General features: G+C 35.6%; 2 protein-coding genes across 2 annotated transcripts; one reads left to right on the top strand and one right to left on the bottom strand.

Moving 5' to 3' along the window:
* Positions 1-9,308: 9,308 nt before the first annotated feature.
* On the top strand, positions 9,309-18,150 carry LOC143917791 (solute carrier family 12 member 8). Its single transcript, XM_077439375.1, has 12 exons — positions 9,309-9,447; positions 9,780-10,011; positions 10,077-10,257; positions 10,336-10,481; positions 10,560-10,794; positions 10,862-11,063; positions 13,895-14,129; positions 14,202-14,395; positions 14,459-14,582; positions 17,067-17,231; positions 17,299-17,477; positions 17,556-18,150. Exons 2-12 carry the CDS (start codon positions 9,799-9,801, stop codon positions 17,716-17,718), a joined length of 2,037 nt encoding a protein of 678 aa, XP_077295501.1. The 5' UTR covers positions 9,309-9,447; positions 9,780-9,798; the 3' UTR covers positions 17,719-18,150.
* Positions 18,151-18,285: 135 nt separating this feature from the next.
* On the bottom strand, positions 18,286-21,578 carry Spf30 (survival of motor neuron-related-splicing factor 30). Its single transcript, XM_077439376.1, has 4 exons — positions 21,374-21,578; positions 21,019-21,293; positions 20,755-20,904; positions 18,286-20,682 (listed from the first exon to the last, which is right to left on the bottom strand). The coding sequence occupies exons 1-4, from the start codon at positions 21,413-21,415 to the stop codon at positions 20,412-20,414; spliced, it is 738 nt and encodes a 245-aa protein (XP_077295502.1). The 5' UTR covers positions 21,416-21,578; the 3' UTR covers positions 18,286-20,411.
* Positions 21,579-22,113: the final 535 nt, after the last annotated feature.

The following is a 22,113-nucleotide window of genomic DNA, read 5'->3' as shown; positions in this document are numbered from 1 at the left end:
ATCAGCTCACAAGTTTTGGACCGTAAGGAATTTTACCTAGCTAACGAAATGAAACTAATAAAAGCAGATTTATTGTGAAAACTTGCTGCTTAATTTTAGTCTGACCTGAGAGGAAAAATAATCTGTTATTTAAATGAGTATTTGGATCGATAAATACCGGCCAGCTTAAGTTGTATATAAAAGCTTTAAATAAAAAAATATATTCATTTTATTCTATTTAAATATTCAGACTAAGAACTTTTTAAACGATTAACATACTTTCAAATTTTTTTTAGAGTAGTCAATCTCTAAAAAATTACTACATTAAACATAAACTTTTTGTTGTTGATGAAAATCTCAAGATCTTTGAAACATTTTCCTTTGTTTTCAGTCTGAAAAATAAAACAAACTTTCTCCTAAAACTTTCCAAGGCTAGCTGAAATGAAATTGGAAATTTTCACATAAAAATTTCTTAAACAAATACGTAAACTAAAAAGTACATACAAAATATACAGATTAGATATGGTTCAATTAATTTTTTGATTTTTGAAACTGATTATTTCAGACAATTTAATTTTCAGAGATTTAGGTACGTTAGTGTATATGTACGTACATTGATTTTCTATATACATTGATTCTCCGTATACATTGATTTTCATCGAATTTTCTAAATGTGAAAACATTTTCCACAATTTTCCTACCAATAAACGTATTATACATATACGTAACAAAGCAAATATCGCATTTTGCCGAAGGGCATGTCTCTGAATGCAACTGCACTGTCAAAACAATGCGATACACCACATAAACTGTCAAATGATACAATTTCGAACTGCGTTGCACCACACCCCATCATACCACATCCTGGTAGTTTAACAAAAGTTGATTGGAACCGCAAACTATCTCTAATATAATTACTATTTAAATGCTTACAAAATATTTATTATTGTTGCGTAGGGGTGGGTGGAGGATCCAAGTAAGAGGCCAACAGTCGTTTCACAGCATTTATTGATGATTAAGGAGATACACGCACTGGCAGTGCTCAGTCCAGAATGACCTGATATCGCCTACGCCTTATAAAGGGTAGATCTCTCAGGACGTCTAATCTGTTTACCTTTTGAATAGTCACGTATTTGGATATGTATTCCCACGACATTAGGTCTCCCCGTACCGATTCTGAGAAAGGACTAATAACGGTCATTGTTTAGCCTAAATGCACTTAGAGTCCAGATATAATCCTGGAAGTAAGTGCAAGCACTTAGTTAATCCGTTAACAGATATCCGTTGGTCCTAAGTACAAGCACTTAGTAAATCCGTTAACAGATAACCCTTGAACGGTCACATAGTCTCTGGGATTCTATTCGCTTAGTCCGCGGCGTACGTAACATTATGATAAATTTTATATCCAAGTACATAATCATGCACAGTAACTTCTTAAAACATACATATATACATAAGTTATCGAGAAAAGCCATATAAGATGTTGGTGCAATTGAAATTCGTCAAGAAAAGTCACACAACTTTATGTATATTAAGTAATTAAGAAACATCACAATTTACAGAATTCCACCCCACACATTTTTCTAATTCAATCAACCCGTCCTTGCGACCTTCCTTTCGCTCGTCTACATTCTCTCGGGTACCATTCCAGCACTTCTTTTACCTACCTTTCGTACATTCTTCTAACCACGTGACTCGCCCATTGTCACTTTAATATCTTCATTATCTTAGTGTAGATTAGTGGTTAGTGTTTAATGCTTTCAAATCAAGTTGTCACGGGTTCAATCCCTACCCAGTACTACTGGCCAGACTTCGGATATGCAACTCCAGGTCAATCATTTCTTACCAGAGTTTACCAATTTATCTAATTTTCACCGAAACGGTTCCAAAAAATTGGCAGCCTTGACCTGTTTCTCGCAAATTTCAAGTTTTTCAGTATCTCAAATTCGCTGATTTACAAAAAATGCAAATTTATCCATAGATGGCTCTATGATGCTCTGTAAAAAATATTTATCGATGTTTATAATTTACCAGGAAGGTGAATTGGGTTTTACCTATAAATAAAATAATAACTACTAATAAATATCGAGAGTGTCCCATAATCTTAATAAATCGTGCAATATATGTATTTGATTTGAGCGTCAGCTAAGTATCGATCTATTGTGTAACATTTTTCAATCGATTATATGTACATATGTATATAATAAAGGTTTCATATTTGTTGGATCACTTTCTGGTAACACCTATGTGATTAACACAATCTATAAACAATTTCATAAATTAAATTAAAAATATACAAGTTATATATATGTAGATAATTTGATAAATTAAATTAAACATGTTCCTAGACAGATCTGGGTACTATGAGCCAGCACTATCTCGTGTGATATATTTTATTTGTATTATATAAAATTCAAACGAGTCAAGCTCGTATATAATATTGGATTGACACAAGCTATACGTAGATTATTTCATAAATTAAATTTAAAATATACCTGGGCAGACCTGGGTACTATGCGTTAGTACTATCTACGTGTGGTATGTTTTATTTGTATGATATAAAATTCAAACGAGTCGAGCTCGTACATATGTATGTACATAATGTTGGATCACTTTCTAGCAACACCTCTATGATTGACATAAGCTATAGACACTTTCATGTATTAAATTTAAAATATTCCTGAGCAGAGCTGGGTCCTATGAGCCAGCACTATCAACGTGTGATGTGTTTTATTTGTATGATATAAAATTCAAACGAGTCAACATCGTGCATAATGTTGCATCACTTCCAAGCAACACCTGTGTGATTGACACAAGCTATAGACACTGTCATGAATTAAATTAAAAATATTCCTGGGCAGAGCTGGGTCCTATAATCCAGCACTATCTATGTGTGATATGTTTTATTTTTATGATATAAAATTCAAACGAGTCAACATCGTGCATAATGTTGCATCACTTCCAAGCAACACCTGTGTGATTGACACAAGCTATAGACAGCTCCATGAAATAAATTAAAAATATTCCTGGGCAGAGCTGGGTCCTATAATCCAGCACTATCTATGTGTGATATGTTTTATTTTTATGATATAAAATTCAAACGAGTCAACATCGTGCATAATGTTGCATCACTTCCAAGCAACACCTGTGTGATTGACACAAGCTATAGACAGCTCCATGAAATAAATTAAAAATATTCCTGGGCAGAGCTGGGTCTTATGAGCCAGCACTATATATGTGTGATATGTTTTATTTGTATGATATAAAATTCAAACGAGTCAACATCGTGCATAATGTTGCATCACTTCCAAGCACCACCTGTGTGATTGACACAAGCTATAGACAGCTTCATGAACTAAATTAAAAATATTCCTGGGCAGACCTGGGTCCTATGAGCCAGCACTATCTACATACGTGTGATATGTAGTCACCGGACCCAGAAGGTGCCGCGTATTGTTCATAGGTTGTAAATGCATTGTTAAAGGTTTGCCGAACCTTTTTTACAAAGGATCAACAACAATGGAACAATGGATAGCCCTGTGACTATCCTACCTCTAGTGATATGTTTTATTTGTATGATATAAAATTCAAACGAGTCAACATCGTGCATAATGTTGCATCACGTCCCAGCAACACCTGTGTGATTGACACAAGCTATAGACACTTTCATGAATTAAATAAAAAATATTCCTGGGCAGACCTGGGTCCTATGAGCCAGTACTATCTACGTGTGATAATATGTTTGTATGATATAAAATTCAAAAGAGTCAACATCGTGCATAGTGTTGGATCACTTTCAAGCAACACCTGTGTGATTGACACAAGCTATACATAGATTATTTCATATATTAAATTTAAAATATTGCTGGGCAGACCTGGGTCCTATAAACCAGCACTATCTATGTGTGATATGTTTTATTTGTACGATATAAAATTCAAACGAGTCAACATCGTGCATAATGTTGCATCACTTCCAAGCAACACCTGTGTGATTGACATAAGCTATAGACACTTTCATGAATTAAATGAAAAATATTGCTGGGCAGACCTGGGTCCTATTAGCCAGCACTATCTACGTGTGATAATATGTTTGTAAGATATAAAATTTAAACGAGTCAACCTCGTACATAATGTTTGCACACCGCTTCGAGGCATCACGTTTTGATTCGAAGCGGTCGTAAATTACGATCAGTTATCCAGCTAGTTTTTCTAGAGAGCGGCTCCCTTCTTTAGCTGTAGGGGGGTAGGCTGGGTGGTTCTTGGGTCCACCGATAAGCAGTGTTCAACCCCCCCAAGGTGTGGTTAAAATTCAGGGCTGAGCCGCACCTGCTAGAGACGATAAGGGCGTGCGTGTGGCCGTGACGAGCGCTCTTACCTGGAGACTTGCCACCATGGCTTTTGGGCAAACTTCATCCTGAGATAACTGGTTAACAAACTTATAACCACCAAGATAAGCAAAAACTCGCACCGGGAAACGCTGCTGGATGCTGGTGGGCCAATCTGGAACGCTTCCGACAGTATTGAACGGTCGAATCGCGAACGATTATACGTATGTTACGATACTTTCATATAAAACACCCTCTTATATCACACTATATCAATGAAGAACTACTTCTATTCATGAGGGTACATATTACATCAACAATACATATATATACAATGAATATATGTCACCTTTAAATGTGCTCAATCTATTTAGTGGATTATGTATTAATAAACTGCAGAAAGTGTAGAATAGAGCAATGCGTTCAATTTTGAATGTGAGGAAACGTAAGAATGTTAGTTGGATATTAGAAATAGTCTTAAATTAAGCACTTTAAAATTTGTATATAAGCTAGATAAGAATCTATTACCCAAATATTTTAATAATCATATAGTTAGGAATAGAGATATATGTATGTACATAATTATAAAACTATAAATAGGAATAAATTCATTATAGGTAGAGTTAAGAAAGCAAAAACTGCAGGAGGTGTTTTCCACAGAGGTGTTCAAATATACAATACCCTTCCTGAGAGCATTAGAGGTGCTAGTAACATTGGTGCTTTCTTGAAGGGTGTTAATGGATACCTCTGTGTAAGATGACGTAATTATGGGTCTACCTCACGGGCCGGAATGTGAAATGCCGGAAAACGCAAATATCGGAAGGCAAAGATCGAAAATCGAAAGATCTTAAGTCGAAAGATCAAAAAAAAAGAGTGCATGGTAAACGGTACATACTCACTTAATTGGCGCGAGCAGGATACAACAGGAACAAGAGGAACAGGCTTTTCCTTCCGTATTAATGTGCGCGCGCAGAATACGTCTTGATAAATATGTCTTAATAAATACCTAATTTGTCTGGAAATAGGGCTATTTTTCCGGACCAATATATTTTTTTATTTTTATTTATTTATATATAAGCTATCAAGCTAATTTAAAAATACATCTTAATTATTATACTTAACTCTAAAATTTATAATTAACTTATATGTACTGTCCCTCACAGAGGTGTCTCTTCGCACCTCGCAGGAATGCATCCATGTTTTTAGCAGACCTGACGCACTCAGGGAGGGCATTATACATGAGCACACCCCTGTGAAAAACACCCCCAGCCGTCTTATTCTTTCTTACTCTACTTACAACTAGTTTGTCCTTATTTCTAGTATAAAATATATGGTACCCAAACAAAAGTAAGTATGTACAATTCATAACAAAAATTCTAAACTTAGTACATGTGAAATATGCTATAATCGTTGATGATATACATATGTATTGTGTTTGTATTTACACTCTTCAATGATTGTTATGTACTCTCTGAACTTTTCAAGTGAAACAAAGCGAACGAAGATACAGATATCTCACTTATTAGACTCGCATAACTCGTGTGTGTGTGTGTTTTCTTATCGCTGTTTATAATTTACGACTCAATTATTGGAAAAGCAAATTGATCGTTTTTCTTTGATATAAACAAGTATTTGCTCTTTATCTTTAACGGTGAATGCTAACAAGTGAAGCGTAATACGCTCGCTATATCATATATTGTTTTATTCTATGTAAATATGGGATTTGGGATTTTCCTGTAAGGCCTTCCTGGTATATATGTAAAATAAAAATAAAAAATAAAAATAAATAATAATAATAAATAAAAATGTAATTTTTTTTTAAATATGATTGAAAATAAGGCTGAGGTTTTCACCAAGAGGGTTGTACTCATCGAAAAAATCAATAAATGTATTAAAAAATATATGTCTTAAGTATTACATGTAAAATTTAGCATTTATACAATTACAATATACAACTATTTCAATTGAAATGTTTTTACAAGCCATGAAATTTTATGTCTTCGATGTCAGCGATTTTTATTTTCGGAAAAATTCCATGCAAATATAATTCCATTTGACTGGGATATCCTATGTATAGCAATATGTAAGTATCTACCTACTCGTAAATATAGACTAGAATTCGACGTGTTTTACTTCGGTTTATAAACTTCACTTTAAAAACCGAAGATTTATTAACCATCTTAGATTTATTCCCATAAATCTAACAATAATATAGACCAAAATTAATCTTATTTTGATTTCTAAATATTGAGATATTCTAACTGGGTCGTTGGCCAATTGAATTATATTTAAATAAAGTAAACATTGTATTACGAAGTATGTATCTATTGTGCTCCCATTCACTACTGATTGATCAATTATTGTTAATGAATTATTTAAATTCAAATTAGCAGGTAACTATCGCATGTCTAACGACTATAGTATTTCCTTTAGTAAAATATCATTCTTATGAAATCTTAATATGATTTTATTATTTTATTTCGTAAACATAAACTGTGGTGTTGTATTTAACTAAGCAACACGCATCTTATATTGAATATCTAATCGACTTGAAGTTTTTGTTTACATTGTTGCAAATATTAAATATCCTTATTTGCATAAACACTGTAACGTTGAGATTGGGTGATTGGTGCTCGTCGACCATTGGTTTACCAGCACTGATCACCTGATCGCACATTCACGCCAAAAAGGCCTTGAGGTATGAATAAACCGTATACAACAACAAACAACCAATAAGGTCTCGAGACCCATCGACCAATGGTCTCTCTGTTCTGAGTACACGCTGTGTACATACATACGTTTAAATATTCAACGGATCTATTGCATGCTTCATTCGGAGTTGGCTTGTTGACAGAACAACAATAAACTAACTCTACCACTACTCGTATGTTTATAGGTTTATAGTTATAATATACTACACTATCCTGAATCAAGGTCGATGATATTATTTATGTCCCCATAAAATACAAATCGCACGATTGCATCATCGCGTTCCTATACCAGCATGCAGAGCCGACCTTGCCCACAAATAACTTCTTTCACACAAGAGCAAAGACACAATTTTACTGGTTCCATATTAGCAATCGCGAGCCCATAAGAACCCTCGAGAGTATTGATCAGGATATAAACTATCGCACCAGCCTCAGACACCAATGTGAATGAGCTTCTGGAGCCCACTCCTCCAAAGTCAAGCAACTACCTCCTTCGTCGTACATACAATAATACTATGATCAGGGCCGTGCCTACCATATGTACAAATGTGTGCAACGCACACAGGCGGCCGAAATATAAAGGCAGCCAAAAGAAATGAGAGACAAAAATTGTCCTTTTTAAAATGCATTTAGGTTGCCTCATTGTATACTTGTGGATTACTGTTGTAAGTTACAACTTGTAACACACCCGAACTATAATTCGGGGAAATAACGGGATAGCTTTGGTCCGCAAAGAGCTAGATCTTTTATATTCTGTTATATTTGCAACTTTCAGACGTATTTCTTCAAAGATGTTGAGTATTGGTTGGTCATCGAAAGAACAATTTCCTAAATGTGGGATTGGGGGTAAAAACACTCCCTGCGCTGCAAACGATGCTCATTGTTAAACGATGCGCCCGCATGCTCATTTCAAACTTTTGACTCGGCTTTTGCCATTTTAAACTTGCCAGAAAGATCCAACTCAATTTTAAGAATTACCAATCATCAATGTACATCTAAATGTCATCTGCGCAACCCCATGAATATCTCGTCTCTCGTACATGCTGAAATTCAAACAGTTAAAATGCAATCGAAAGAGCATGCAGGGTCGTGGTGTGCAATCATTTGCAGCAAACCCAAAAACACTATATTTCCGATGCGGTGCAAACGATCGAAAAGCGCCAGACAGACTGAACAACAGATTAACGACACGTGTACCTTATGCGTGCGAACTGCTCGCACTTACATACACTAAGCAAAATCTACCCGAAGTCCCGACATACCTACCTTGTATACGTTCTGTGCTTCTGATACTTTAGTTCCGAATTTTTCCTTATTAAATTACTAAAAACTCGCCAGAAAGATACAACTCAATTTTAATAATTGCATCTGTGCACATCGAAAGGTTACTCGTCATCTAATGTGCAATTTTTCATTCGTTAATTCGAGAATTGCGTTTAAAGCAGCCATCCAGTTAATCTGTGGTTCAATCTGTCTGGCGCTTTTCGATCGTTTGCACCAAACCCCTATATTTCATAAATGAACTTGAAAACGTTCAATTTCTCTTTTCGTCTGGTCCTGTTCACAACTAAACATTTCGGTTTTCTATCTGTTTTTCTGGTTAATTTTTATTGTGATTAAAAATTTCAACACAATATTTATAACAAGGCAAGATTTTTGCTCTACTCGCATGCACTTCATTTAAAACAAATATGAATATTGTTACGTACGCCGCGGATTAAGCGAATAGAATCCCAGAGACTGTGTGACCGTTCAAGGATTATCTGTAACGGATATCTGTTAACGGATTAACTAAATGCATACCGTGAGATCGGTGTAAGTGGTTTTAGGGATTAGCGACAAGCTAAGTGCATGAAAGCTAAACAATGATTGCACCTCTCATACCGTGGGAATACATATCCGAATACGTGACTATACAGTAGGTAAACAGATTAGACGTCCTGAGAGATCTACCCCTTATAAGGCGGTACGTAGGCGATATCAGATCATTCTGGACTTGCTGAAATGCTGTGAAACGACTGTTGGCCTTTTACTTGGATCCTCCACCCACCCCACGCAACAATATGATTTATCAAATGATAAAATTATTGAACATAAGTAAAGATCTACTTATAAACTCAATCGAGTTTCTATCGATCAATAAATGGTCAAAACCTATAGCTTCTTAAATCACCAATCAAGAGCCCTTGACTGCAAATGATTCATTTCGAATTATACAACCACTATTGTCAAATCAATAACGATCCATAAAAAATGGTGTTTAGACCAAGCGCCTACGTAAATGTCAAGCTATGATTCACTGACAGCTGACGTCCGCGCTCATATCACGCCTGTCAAATCTCTGCACCGATGTATTAAATAATACATCAAAAGTGCATTTTAACTACACCTGACCAATTTCCCATGACATTTAACCAAACTCCAATCATTCCGTAAGTACAACGCGACAACCGCCTTTGTTTACGTTTTATAGGTTAATCAGACACAATCATTTCCAATGACGTAATCTTATCGCATACTTGAAATAATCGCCATTTTTCCCTTAATCTATTCCGCATTCCGCTGCCGACAACAAACCGATCCCGTCTCCCCAACACAGCTACCTGCCTGTAAAATATATTCATACATACCAAGAACTTGTTGATCTTAATACAGATTTTATTGATACTTATATTTATTGAATGATAAGGCGGTTATCAGTTGACCTACCATATGTTTCATGCCAGTCGTTACTAATGTGCAATCTTTGCTTTTACGATTTCAGGTAGTTTTGTACGTTCAAGATGAGCGGCAACGAAAGAGCGTCCAAACCTAGCAACAATGCGAGGAGACGAGATCTAGACAGCTTCGGCTTGAGTGAAGATAACCCGTCTGTATTCGGACGGGGCAGAGTCCGCAGAAACTCCGGCGGGTTCGTCGATCTTGGTAATGAATATCAGTACGGAGCCGGTGGTCATCAAGCTTCCGGAGCCAATGAAATCTTCGCTGAAGAACAGGTATATAGACAGAACTGCATTGATAAAATGTGCTGTGAATATTTTATCAAGGTTTTTGATTTTAGGGTGACGTGCCTTGGTGGAGATCAAACTTTTTCATATCTCAACCGGTTTTGTTCGGTACGTGGGATGGAGTGTTCACTTCGTGCCTTATAAATATTTTTGGAGTTATTGTATTTTTAAGATCGGGATGGATGGTGGCACAAGCCGGTGTTGTGAACGCCGTTTTCATCGTTTTATTCTCAGGTTTGGATACTAAATGAGTCATTTACGTTTATGTAAGTAGATGTATTGTTTGATTTAATATGTTTTTTTTTTTTACAGTTTTTGTTGCATTGGTGTCTGTTTTATCTGCCGTTGGTATATGTGAACGGTGTCGTATTGAAAGTGGAGGTGTATACTTTCTGCTATCGCACACCTTAGGATCACGGTTTGGTGGATCGCTAGGATTGTTGTACTGCTTTGGACAGGTATTGTTTATGATCATCCTCAATTCGTTTATACGATTGACTTTATATATTTGTATTGATTTAATATTCCTTTCTCAGGCCGTCGGTTGTGCCCTCAACGTTCTCGGATTCGGGGAATCCATGGCAGGACTCGTAGGATACACCGACAACGTCTGGGCAGCTCGGGGATTCGCCTGCAGTGCCGTTCTACTTTTGGGAACCATCAACGTTGCTGGTGTAAAATGGGTAGTCAAACTCCAATTCGTCCTATTGCTCATCTTACTTCTGGCAGCACTCGACTTCAGCGTCGGATCATTCGTACACGACGATATAGGTACGGCTCGATTTAATACACTCGACATTCTATAATTGAACACGGAATTAAACGATCGACCTTTCAGAGAGCGGATTTGAAGGGTGGCTGAGCGGCAACATGGATAAAAATAAATGGTCCGAATACCACGATGGGTATACGTGGTTTACAGTTTTCGGCGTGTTCTTCCCAACCATCACCGGTATCTTGGCTGGTATCAATATGAGCGGAGATCTACGTTCGCCTTCTACCAATATTCCGAATGGATCACTCGCTGCTATTATTACTGGGTATGTATCTACGGAAACGTTCAAAATGAAGAAAACCTTCATATGACTTTTGTGAATATTCAAGAGTGTGTATATTGGGTAGGAAATTGGCATACTGGGACTTTGTCTATTTACACTTTATGCTCACACATTTTATGGTACTTATTGGTTATACAGAAGAAGAAATAAAGAGACGTATGAAATTAGGATGGAGTGCATCTGGACTAATGAATGTTGTTTTTAAATCAAAAATGTTAATACACCTGAAGAAAAAGATCTTTGATCAATGCGTTTTACCAGTGATGACGTATGGATGTGAAACTTGGACAATTAACTCCAAGTATAGAACGCTGTATGCTTGGCATAACGAGGAAAGAAAGGAAGCGGAACACGTGGGTGAGAAGTATGACAAGGGTAGTGGACATAGTGGATAGAGTAAAGAGATTGAAATGGCAATGGGCGGGCCACGTGGCTAGAAAAATGGACTAAAGAAGTGCTAGAATGGTACCCGAGAGAATGCAAAGGGTAAATGGAAGACCGCTGGGAAGATGGGTAGGCAAAATTAGGAAAATGTGTGGGTTGAAATGGATGAGAGTTGTGTAAAACAGAGACGAGTGGAGACGTGTTGGAGAGCCCTTTATCCAGCAGTGGACGTTGAGCGGCTGTAGATGATAATGATGATGATTTTTGGTTATACGGGTGCATCTGAGCTTCGAGTATATAAAATTTCACATACAAATACACGTCAGTTACATGAATGGCCTCTAGGTGTCGAAACAGTTTTAGTAAAGTGACAGTACACAACTAGTGATTGACGTTATGTCGAAAAATATCGATAAAAATTGAAAAAGCATTTCCCAAATGATTTTATTACATATACCTATGTAATCAACTTCACGTAATACGAAATCAGGATCCATTTGAAGATATTTTGTGTGCAATAAGACAATACTGACCTCCACCAGAACATACATATGTAAATACTTAACTGCCGTGTATTTTTATGTGATAGTATAAGTGTATACTTGATGCTTATGAATAAGTACCCATTTCACTGAACAATTTGTGCTGCTACCGACTGACAGGTCTCGGGCTTAAACCCCGGCAAAACATTTATCGAAAGAAATCATTCAATGTATGATTTGGTTTTTCTGTGGTATGCTGGTCAGATTTAGATAATTAAGACTATGGTAGAAATTAAATAAAATTACTTTTAAGTAGACCCACTTACCAATTTTATTTCTTCTATGAGCTGTTTTCCCATATCGTTATCAAGACTAGGTTCTTCGATCTACATATGTATAGTGTTATTAGATAATGGAACATGTCCAACTTTCTTTGCTGCCAACTCACCCAGCACTTCAAAACAGACATTGCCATCTATAGCATTAAATCCCAACTGAATGTAAGACTTGGAAATGGAATATTTATAAGTGAAGGCAGAATGAATTCTTTTGGATCGGTTTTGATTTGATTCACTCTCCAAGTCTGAAGAATCAGAAGTATTGCGATGTTCTGTGTCCGAATGTTTCCTTTTGAAAAACGCGTGTAGTGAGCCATTATTCATCTGTGACAAACACTAACTGAAGAGTGGAGAAAACAATACAGACTGTGAAGAGTGAGGAAAGGATAAAGCAACGTCGATATTTCAAATACGTACATGCATTTACTTCTTTGACCGGAGACCAGCTATTTCCGGCCCGGCATCAGTCCATATACTGGCGTTTGAGTAGCACTAAACTATTGTGATGTATTTACATGTAGCAATCTAAAAGATAATCCGACAATTAGCATAGTTCTCTTTATTTGAAAGTTTGATTTATGGCAATTATGTAGATAGAATATGGAATACGTGGGTGATAAGTGTGACATATTGTTTGTTTGATATAATGGTGAGAGATTGAGGTGAGGTGAGAGTGATAAAGAGATTGAAATGGCAATGGGCAGGTCACGTAATTAGAAGAATGGATGATAGATGTACGAAAAACGTGCTCGAATGGTGTCTGAGAAAATGTGAAAGGGTGCAAAGAAGGCCTCAAGGTAGATGAGTGAATGAAATCAGAAAAATGTGTGGGATTAGATGAATAAGAGTTGCCCAAAAGCGAGACGAATGAAAGCGCGCTGGAGCAATGGATGGTGAGTGGCTATAAATGATGATGTGTAAAGCAGAATATTGTTCATATGCATTCGTAATTATCTAAAGGTTAAGATTTTTGACAACTTTTCGCATTTAAAGTGAATCAATGGCATATGACAGCTTATAGACGTGAATTTGGGTGATTCTCTGTATGGTTATGAGATGGTTATGAGAACGACATATCTATATACTATCCAACATATACTTTTTATTTTTTTAATTTATACCAGGAAGGCCTAACAAGTAATCCCGATGCGCCTTCCTGGCCAGAAACATTGTACATTTGATACATTATTAGTATTATAAAAGTAAATATATATCAATTAACATCCACAGAGACATTTATGGGCAAATTTGTACATTTGCAGCATTTTATACAATTCAGCGAAATTCGAGATTGCTGAAAACTCGAGATTTTACTAGAAAATGGATAGGGTTGCCAATTTGTTGGAACCGTTTCAATGAAAATCAGATAAATTGGTAAACTCTGATAAGAAACGATCGACCTGGAGTCACAAATCCAAGATCTGGCCAGTATAATCCAGTGGGATTTAAACCCGTGACCACTGTGTTCAAAGCATTATATGCTAACCACTAGTCTATTCTTAAATCAAGCTTTCAGATACAACGAAATATTATGATGTTATCTCATAAAATAAATAACTAAATCACCCGTTATATATGTATGTATTAATTGATTTTGTAATTATTTCAGGACATTTTTATACTTGATGTTTGTGATAACACTGGGTGGTACTTGCGTCCGATCTGCCTTATTAGACGACTCATTCTTGACTGCCAAAGTGTCAGCCGTTCGTATTCTATTGTTAGCCGGGTTGTACGTCAGTTCAATGAGCTCGTGTTTGGGAGCCATGTACGGCACGCCTCGAGTCCTTCAGAGTATCGCCAACGAGAATGTGATTCCCGGTCTCGGAATATTAGGAAAAGGAGTATGAATCTTTCGTATCATCTCATGACGCCGAGTGTTGCATTGATCTAATTCCCATCGTCGTATTTTACAGAGAGGTCCCAATAAAGTGCCTGTGTATTCGATGGGCGTCGTAGCCATTGTTACGATATCTTTCATCCTGATCGGTGATATAAACAAATTGGCTCCAATTGTCACGATGCCGTTTTTGATAACGTATGCTTGTATCGATTATTCCTATTTTGCGCTAGCTCAAACTTTTGATCTACAACATAAGAGAGAATTGAGGTTTGTGTGGTATTATATTTTCTGTAATGTTGGCAACAATTATTTGATGTTGTAATTTGTTAGGTTTCAATCGAAAACTCATCGAAGTCCGTCGCAAGATGAATCTCCGCAATCTGCCAACTATGGATCAACGCATAACGATTTGGACGTTCTGTTTCCTGAAAGGACACGGCATAAAAATCTAACGGTGAATATTTGCATATGTTGTAATGTCATTGCTCATTGATATTATAATTTTTAATGTTAGAACATCACACAATATACAGCAATTCTGATTTATTGAATAATCTGCCAAAATTAATGTATTGTCTGTGTGTCATATTGTCTGTGTTTCAATGAAATCATAACCAGTTACATTTTCAGGGTTGGTTTTATTCATTTAAGATTAGATTTTTAGGGTTGGTATTATTTAAGGGTTAGGATAAATTTATAGAGTTAAACGTTGTAAATTCATTGTTTGATACATTTTCACTGCTTGAATTGGCGAAAATATATTTTCACTTGAAATATGCTTTCACTGTAACATGTATACAGTAGCGTAGCGAGGATTTAACGGTAAGGTCACACTCAAAAGTGCGGCACGGGAGGCGTACATGGCCTCCAGCGGTGAGAGGCGTATCTTTATGTCATTGTTTATTCGTACGGTCTTATTATTTCGACAAATTTCTCTTACATTTCTTCAAATATGGAAATCACTATCAAACCTATGTCAATACGAAGATAAAACATCACCGAAAACACTCCACGGGGTGAGGTTTGCAATGGGATGCGGTAGTAAAGATTTGGCGTACCAGCGTGCTTTTTGCATGCGCAAAACTACAAAAAAAGCACATGTCGCATATCTCTCTATGAGTCTACCTTAAATGGCGCCCGGGGCACGCTTTTTTGCCTCCTTTTGTCATATTTATCAACTTTTGCTAAGAAACAAATACATATTATGCACGTTGACGATATCTACTTGATTGTTGACAGCGAAATGACAGCTTTGTCGAACAATTCGTTGCCCGCTCACATTTTACTTTTCGAAATGAACTTATTTAAGTATGCAGACATGTTTTTTTAAATAGTTTTACACATGTTAAAAAACTCTAGTACGCCTGATCTATGCCAGGCCATAACTCATCCCTTGGAGCGCTTTTTAGGTGATGTATTTTCCTCGTATTGACAGGTTTGACAGTGATTCCCATATTTTAAGGGAAAACTTATCCAAATAATAAGATCGTACGAATTAACAATGACATAAAACACGCCCATTCAAAGCTGGAATCTATCTAGACATGCCGTGCCGTACTTTTATGTGTGTCTGCGCCTTGAGTAACTACAAAATGTGGCATTTTGATATTTTATGGTAAATATTTTGCCTTTGTGACGCCCCCAAAATTGGTTGCCCCTAGGGCAGTGCTACTCAAACTATGGTCCGCGGCCCAGTACCAGTCCGTACACAAAGAAGTAAATAAAAAATTAGATCATGAAAACTTGATCAGTAATCGATTCTGAGTTCGAATCAATCAAAATCTCGAGTTCGAATTTTCGCATGATCACAAAACTTCATCTATTGTTACTACGTACATAGATAAAGTAATTAAAACAATAGCTTATATATTATATAAATTAATTTGGAAGATAAACTAATTGATCTGACTAAAAATGAAGAATTAAAAAAGTGTTTTGAAACCACAACATCACTTGCGTCCTTTTAGATCAAATTGAAAGCAGAATTCTTCCCAGATATTTAAGAATATGCACTGAAACTCTTTTACCTTTACGAGACTGGTTGCTCAACCATTAGTAATTTAATAAAGACAAAATATCGTAATAGTGTAAATATTCCTGATCCGTTACGTGTGGAATTAATTGTCTTCGATAAAACCACGACTGGATAAGTTATCTAATAACAAACAGGCTCATGTCTCATTAGTTTTTTTTTTCATTTTCATTTTTCATCTATGTCTAAGTTTATATATATATATGTGTTTATTTATATGTATGATATATAGCAGTCTCCGTCACGGGCCCGAATGTGAAACGCCCAAAAACGCAAATATCGGCAAGCAAAGATCGAAAATCGAAAGATCTTAAGTCGAAAGATCAAAAAAAAAAAGGTTGCATGGTAAACGGTACATACTCACTTAATTTGCGCGAGCAGGATACAACAGGAACAAGAGGAACAGGCTTTTCCTCCCGTATTAATGTGCGCGCGCAGAATACGAGAGGAAAAGCCTGTTCCTCTTGTTCCTGTTGTATCCTGCTCGCGCAAATTAAGTGAGTATGTACGTGAGTATGTACCGTTTACCATGCACCCTTTTTTTTAATCTTTCGACTTAAGATCTTTCGATTTTCGATCTTTGCCTTCCGATATTTGCGTTTTCGGGCGTTTCACATTCGGGCCCGTGAGGTAGACCCGATATATAGATATTGTACTTTTTTGAATTCAACAAAATAAATTTTACTACTTATATTTAATATTATTTTTATTTGTTATATGAACAAATTTACAGTCATATTCATATATAACTTTTTTATTAAAAAATATGATGCTGGTCCGCCAACTGAAAAAGTTTGAGTAGCACTTCCCTAGGGTATCAATACTTGTCACGCCACTGATCATATACGAACTCTAACCCATGTGTAATTTCGCTATTGATTTAATATTGTAATGAATTTGATTCAGGGCTCACCTACCGAAAGCTTTCCACCTCAAAATGGAGGAACCAACATTGCAGCTAACAATTCCGACACTGATCCGATTACACAAAGCGCAAAGAACACTCATATCCATTCCAAAACCAAAAATTGGTACTCCAGCCTTTGCAACAGATGGTTTTCATTAGGCGGTGTATGTATTTATTTCATGTATTTATTTAAATTTGATTCAAACAATAATAATAAAATACTTATTACAGGTTTTGACCAAATTGATCATAATGTTTTTGGTCCATTGGGGATACGCCCTGGGTTGCATTGCCGTAGTTTGGCTCGTGTGGCTGTACGTGGGTACGGCTAATCCGGCCGTTAAACCAGGTCGCACTGCCGAATTCAAATTCCTCACATGGGTGAAAAACATCTTCCTACAAATGATGGGGTAACTATCAATCAATCGTATCCTGATGATGTATTATAATCGTGTTAACAATCAATTTATCGACTATTTCTCATGTAGGAAAAGGGTTATGGAGTACGAGCAATTTGTCGTGACTCCGGTGCATCCGGGAGTCGACGTCAATTCATCTCAATTGAACGAAGACAACGAAGACTTCGCATCCCGCAGACGCTACCATCAGTCGGCCACGGTCCACGGACATTACGTGAACGTCGACGACTAATCTTCAAATTCACCATGTTAATCCAGATATTACAGATAATCTCACGCAACTATTGTTTCGCTATGAGTGTGCGATTTACATACACAGACCTGGATAACGCTAATGCTAATATTATACGTATCACAGTATCGGTCGTTTACATACAGCATTAAACCTATGTTAGTTTTTATGTTTAGTTTATATCGAAGCTGTGTGTAATTTGCATTTATTACGGTTGTGTTTTATAACAACGAAGCAAACAGCGTGCAATTTTAGTTAGTTTTATTATTTGATAATTGCGCATCATCAAATGGTGTTTACGTAGTTGTTGCTTCTTAATTTGAATGTTAAATAACTGAAATTCGGCAACTGACAGGACGAGTGTGGTCGTAAATTTTGTATAATAATGAAAATGTCTTATATAAATAATATATATAGTACTAAAAGACTTACATTCGCCTTAAGTTTAATTTAATATTTATTTATAATCTAATTATGTGATATATTATTTAAATATTTAAAGATCAGAATATCACTATTTTATATTAATTAATATGATAATAAAAAAGAAATAATATTTTTATATATCAAATTGAATGATACTTTGGTATTGATTTTATTTGTACGGAAGCTTTCTTTATATTTCTCGACATTCCGCGAGCTCTTTTTTTTGTTTTAAGAATTTGATAAATCAGCGTGTGATATTTATCTTAATTGCAGAATTAAGGTCTTTTCACATTAGCACTTCATGTAACCAGCCGTACGAAAAGTATTCTTTGGTACATTTTATATGGACACATTCATATCTTACGTAGCATAGACGTAACAGCGTATCTATTCATACTATACAACAGTACACGTCATCATAACATATCAAGCAAAACCGGTTTTCTTTGGCCACTGTGGAAATATTCACGCACAGTGTGACGTTATAGTAGTGAGTGTACGCGAACTGTGCATGCGCATATGAATGTAAGCAATATTGCGCCGTACAGTCGCGCTCTGTAAGGTATATGTAACCGATTTTGCTTTGTACTCAGCCAAAACTTGTCTGAACGTGCGCTGCTGTATAGTATGGATAGAAGCTGTCGTTTACGTGAGCTACTGTGCTGGTGAATAGACTTTTATGTGGAAAATTTCCATTTCGACTCGATGAGACTGGTTTATGACGATTGAACAGTTCCATTCTTTAGTATGTGATCTATTTGAAATTAATACAATTTTATCGGTGTATTTGTAAATGTTTACTCACAAGTGTACCTTTGACAATGAGATTTAACCAATGTAAATAATTCGCACGACTTTCCAAACTTCTTAATTTTATTCTACATATACATATAAATGAAAGTTTATTAAATTGCTTTGAAATTATTATGTTTCTGCTTTGTAAAATTTTAATGTATGCATCTGTATTTTATTTTATGTTTTGTGATTGTGTTATTATCTTTTACGTACTAGAGATAAGTGATAGAGGTATATCGGATTATTAACATTGTTTGACAATTTTTCTAGATTGTATAATTACTTGTATGATTTAATACAAAAGGAATTATTCAACTCTTCAATTATACATATTATGTATTATGTATTCGTATATGTATGTGTATGTATAGTACAAAGTGTATCTGACAATTTTTTAATTGATAATTAATCATCTTTGATCTCTTTTCTATGAAATTTATAACATCATTATCAAACTACATATATAACATGTGTGCCTTTTTTTGTTTTTCCAATTAAAAATAAAACGACCATCATCTCAGCACCATTAAACACTGCCAGAAAATGATGTTGAAAAAGTTGAAAATCTTTCAAGTGTGTGAATTAAAAAGAAACTTTTTGTAAATGAAATGTATTCTCTCACCAATATGTACATTTTTAATGCTATGTTAAATGTTATGATATCTAATATTACTTACATCAAATTTAACTATCAAAAAGAGACAAAATACAATTAAATAAATACATAATTCATATTTTTGACAAGTTTTAAATATGTAAATTAAAAAACAAAAATGATTCAATACAATATATGAGAGTGCGAGGTTGTATGTATATTTACATCAGGGAAATAAATTTGGATGATAAATCTTAAGCACTTTCTAATGTGTGATGATAAACAGGTATAGAGTTATTGCTTTACGTCGACTTGTGGAATATCTACGATTCTAAATATCAGTCTCGTTGAAGAAAACAACTAGAATCTAACAAATTGCACTAACACCAATGTATTATAAATATATGTATAGAGCTGAAACTGGATATGAATTTGATATTATCCAGAGTCCATTTGTCCTATGATTACTTTTTAAGTTATTTCCATGTCGATAATCGTGTACAATACGCACAATAATGAAAATCAAACTTACAATTGTGCCTTGGTGTTTGCACATTTAGATTCATATATCCAAATCAAAACTTATCAATAACGATAAATTGTTAAAAAAAAATAAAAAAAAGCACAAATAATCAGACTGCTTTTCTAAAAGGAAAAAATACTTAAAAAGAAATTGTAATATTTTTATACAACATTTAAGTGTGCTTATTGTACTGACAAAACAGCAATAAATGTATATTAAACATTTGAGTGTTTCTTTTTTTTTTTTTACTCCATCGATGCATAGTGACACTTTCAATATAAATTTAGCTTGAAAACTTTTGATTTTGTACTAATAATGTCAGTTCACAAAATAGTCCAATTATGATACAATCTCTTATGTACCCTTTCGCCACATTTCACCGTGACTGAATTCCGTCATTGGCTTTCCGGATATACCACAGGTTCCGATTCCGACTCTTCCGTTAACATTGTCGGGAGAAGCGAATATACTCTTGCCTTTAGCGCCTGATTTTTTGGTCGATTTGGCGTTAAACGATAACCATTTATTTTTCTCCGATTCTCTTTCTTCTTCTATTTGTTTATACCGTTGTTGTTTCTTTTGTTTTTTCTTTTTCAAGTAATCTCTATTATGTATTTTGCCATGTCTGAAATAAAACAAATCATTTAATTATAAACAAAACACTAAACGAATACATATAATAGGAGAAGGCACTCACTTTTCGTCTCCAGAATCGTCAGCAGATCTCTTAACTCCAGTGGGTGAATCTTTCAAATGGTCTAAATGGCATATTTCATATTGATTGTAATCCGCGAAGAGTACCCTCGCCGTACTATCGATGATTTCGTCAATCGTCGCCTCGTAGAACCTACGAAAACAACAAACTACATACAAGAGTAGGACGAATCTTTTACAAAAGCATCGAAGGCTATCTATCCTACATTTAGACAATATATACGAATGTGATAAGTCGAATACTAACTGTCCGTCGTCTTCCCATTTGGCTAGGCATTTATCGCCGATCTTCCACTTTTTTTTCGACTTTGCTCTGTTGTTGGATCCGACTTCTAGTTCAGCGCCCATCAAAGATGCCGTCACGTCATCGTCTACGGGTATAGCCCCATTCACTACTTTGGCTGTCTCCTCCGTCTGTTGGTTCTTGAGTAGATCCTGCGTGAGCTCGATCACCTCTTGGAGATCGGCCTTCAGCTTGATCAACTCTTCATTTTCGGGATCTGTAGTGAGGGCTGCCTCCACCTAAACAATACATGTCAGTGCATACAATCGGATACCTGATGGGTGAAAATGAAGATATTTCTGACAGGACGGTGTGTTACCTGCTGCAGCTGCAGTCGATAGTTTCGTAAGTCCTCATCCATTGGTGTGCTGGGGACGGAGACGATGCGAATCAAACCAGCTCTCGTACGTCACTCCGCGTCTAAATGGCATCTAACCTCAATAATCGCTCGTGCCAAACCAAAAACGGCTAATAACGACCATGTTCATATTTATATATCGTTTGATTTTAAAATTGTTTCTGATGAAAATTACGACATATTTAGGTTTTCATATCCATTAAATATATTTATTTTGGTAATGGTTACAAATATTCACCCATTAATTGAAAATTAATGGAGAAATCATAATTGGGGAAATCATGTTAGCAGTGACGTAGTAACTCCTAGGCAAGTGGGAAAGTGTCATGGGTGCTCGATGTAAGGGCATTTTTTGTTTATGTCTTTTAATAAAAGAGATGTTTAAAATTATTGTAACTTTGCTTTTACATCTATTAGTACTAGTATTGTATTCTAGTTCAAATAATTACCAATAAATGAAACATTCGGTTCGGTGATTACTGGTCACAAAGTCACTAAAATCTCTATAACGGAACATCTGGCCGCCAAAAAGTCCATCATACTAACGAGAACTTGAGTGCCAAATATTGTGTATTCGCGATTTTCATAGCAAAAATTGTCTTTGTGACCACCGCAATGTGACGAATAGTCCAAGTACTGAAACGTTCCATATATTTCCACAGAAAATCATTAATATTTTGAAATAAAAAACCAACATGGAA

Source organism: Arctopsyche grandis, chromosome 10 (genome assembly GCF_051622035.1).
Source record: "Arctopsyche grandis isolate Sample6627 chromosome 10, ASM5162203v2, whole genome shotgun sequence".
NCBI classification, from domain to species: Eukaryota; Metazoa; Arthropoda; class Insecta; order Trichoptera; family Hydropsychidae; genus Arctopsyche; species Arctopsyche grandis.
The sequence above is the reverse complement of the archived record's forward strand: the minus strand, read 5'-3'. Positions and strand labels throughout refer to the sequence as shown.